Source organism: Colobus angolensis, unplaced genomic scaffold (assembly GCF_000951035.1).
Source record: "Colobus angolensis palliatus isolate OR3802 unplaced genomic scaffold, Cang.pa_1.0 Scaffold97, whole genome shotgun sequence".
Taxonomy (NCBI): Eukaryota; Metazoa; Chordata; class Mammalia; order Primates; family Cercopithecidae; genus Colobus; species Colobus angolensis.
In genome coordinates this window covers 19,346-21,845 of record NW_012123709.1, presented here as the reverse complement: position 1 = coordinate 21,845, position 2,500 = coordinate 19,346, and the positions used below count along the sequence as shown (strand labels likewise).

At 56.3% G+C, this 2,500-nt stretch overlaps 1 protein-coding gene across 1 annotated transcript; it reads right to left on the bottom strand.

The window, feature by feature from the left end:
• Positions 1 to 1,049: 1,049 nt before the first annotated feature.
• Positions 1,050 to 2,464, bottom strand: RHOV (ras homolog family member V). The gene has a single exon (XM_011932711.1). It carries the CDS (start codon positions 2,462 to 2,464, stop codon positions 1,910 to 1,912), a length of 555 nt encoding a protein of 184 aa, XP_011788101.1. The 3' UTR covers positions 1,050 to 1,909.
• Positions 2,465 to 2,500: the final 36 nt, after the last annotated feature.

The following is a 2,500-nucleotide window of genomic DNA, read 5'->3' as shown; positions in this document are numbered from 1 at the left end:
GGGCGAGGTGGCGGGCGCCTGTAGTCCCAGCTACTCGGGAGGCTGAGGCAGGAGAATGGCATAAACTCGGGAGGCGGAGCTTGCAGTGAGCTGAGGTCCGGCCACTGCACTCCAGCCTGGGCGAGAGAGCGAGACTCCGTCTCAACAACAACAACAACAAAAAAAGAAACAAATTCCTCTCCCAGAGTAACACATAATCCTGTACCCAACTCCAGAGTTTGCAAAGTGCTCTTACAGTCACTGGGTGATACATATCTTTTAAGCTACTATCTTTTCTGTCTGTCAGTCTCCTTGTGGTAAAGTAAGTTTTTGTTTTGTTTCACTTTCCCCCTGGGTGTCCTTCAAAGTCCCTTCAAGCTCCAATATGAGGGAATGTTCTCTGGATCCCTGCTCCTCTCTAAGTCCTCTCCCAATGAACCCACTCTTGCACAGGATTTTTGGGGCCACACTTCTATTTAAATTGTTCACAAGCAGCACTCTGACCTTCACTAGGTCCTTAGGTGCCAAGGCTGAAGACTGGGTCCAACCCAAGTCTAAGAACTTTGGCCAGTGATTGAGGTTTAGGCTGTATGGGTTCCCTTTATGTTCAGGCTGTGAATGGAGGTTGGGGGGATGGTCCCCTAACCTGAGCCCCTGGGCCCTGTGAACTGCCAGAAGGAACAGAGCAGAAAAGTTAGAAGGCTGGGGACTGACCTTGAGCCCCAGCACTGAGCATGGTGCTCCAGAAAGGAGGGGTGGAGGGGAGGGGCTCCACCCACCAGGTGAGGTCATGGGAAACCAGCTCTGGCGCTGACACCTGGGGAAACCCGTTTCCAGGCCGCTTCCCACGCTAGCTCTCCTGGGAACCAGCTGAGCCCCAAGCGGGGAGCCCCACACCTACCCCCACAGTCCAGTTCCCATCGCACTGCCCCCACCCCCAGTCCAGGCCCCACCCTTCAATCTAGCTTTAGTCCTTTGGCCCCCAGTCTGTCTCTAACCAGGCAGTTGGGCCTTGAGGAGTGTTATGAGGGAGTAGTGGGCTCCAGGAAATGACAGAGACAACGCACAGCTTCACAGACTTAAGGTTTTATTTGCAGACTCTGCACTGCTCTAGCTTCTAGGCTGTGTGACCTTGAGGAAAGGGATGCTCCCCAACCCCATCCTCCTTCAGACTCTAATTTGCAGCTCCTCCCCCTCCTTTTTGCTGGGCCTTGACTCTCACTTCCTGCCCTACTCCTGGCCCAGCCAGTTTGGGCAGTGACTAGGGAGCCCAGAGACCTAGTTCTTCCCAGGGGCCAGCCCCGCCCTCCCTGGCCTTGGGGGTTGAGGGCGGCCCAGGTGTCAGCCTGCTCCTCATCCACCCCACTTCCCTCTCTCCTCCTCCTTGTCATCTTCCTTCCAGGCCCAGCCCTTATCCACCATCAGTCCCAGGCTCCAAGGCCTCTTTTTCCTGCTCTCTCTCTCTCAGTCTCTCGCCCACTCCATCCCAAACTTCTCTCCAAACCAGGGTTGAACCCCTTCCAGCCCTCCACAATGCCAGGTGCTCCCCAAGCTCTTTCTCACCCCTGTGCCAAGGAAGGGTCCTAATTCAGCCAGGTTGACCTGAGGGCCCAGGACAAGAAACTGGGAACTGGATCCCAAACTACTCGCAGGTAACTAACCCTGTTAGGACCATCCCATGAAAATCAAAGTGCCAGGTTTTTTTCTGTGAGGTTTGACTGGAGAAATCCAAATCAGAGCCTTCCCTCCTAGGCTCACCCAGGCATATCAGAGTGGGCAGTTAGAGGCCCATGTCCCCCGAGTGTTGGGAAGGGAACTGAATCCCATGAGGTGGCCAGGCCCTGCCAGTAGCTCCCGCAAAGGCCCAGGTGCCCCAGGTCTCAGAAGTCTCTGGTCTCCTGCCTACCACTTGCTATGCAGCCATAGCTGCTCAAACGAAGCAGAAAAACTTCTTCCAGCGGCAGCGGGAGAGGGTGCGCACACCTTTGGCATTCAGTTTCTTCTCCAGCCGGGCTTTGTGCTCTATGGCACTGAGAATGGCCGAGTCAAATACTTCCTTCAGGTTCTTCTGCGTCAAGGCTGAGCACTCCAGGTAGCAGCAGGCTCGGATCTTCTCGGCCAGACCCTGAGCCTGGGGTTGGGGCACGGGGCCCTCCCGGCCCCCCTGGTCCAGCTGAATCAGTACGTTGACATCGTCCCTCAGGTCGGCCTGGGTGCCCACCAGCAGAACAGGCGCCTGGGGGTTGTGCGTGCGGATCTCGGGCAGCCATTTCTCTGTGATGTTTTGAAAGGAGCTGGGCTGCACCACGCTGAAGCACGCCAGGAAGACATCGGTATCAGGGTAGCAAAGGGAACGAAGTCGGTCAAAATCCTCCTGGGGTGAGAAGGCCAGGTGGTAAGGATTAGCCCCCACCCCGCTACAGGGAATCCATTTCTCACCCGGGGCTGGAAACCTGAGATCCCAAGAGCCCAAGACTTTCTCCATTCTTGCTCCATGTGGGGTCCTCCCAGCCTCCAGCCC

Coding starts and splice junctions, on each gene's coding strand:
- RHOV (XM_011932711.1), bottom strand. CDS start 2,464: ATGGAGAAAGTCTTGGGCTCTTGGGATCTCAGGTTTCCAGCCCCGGGT.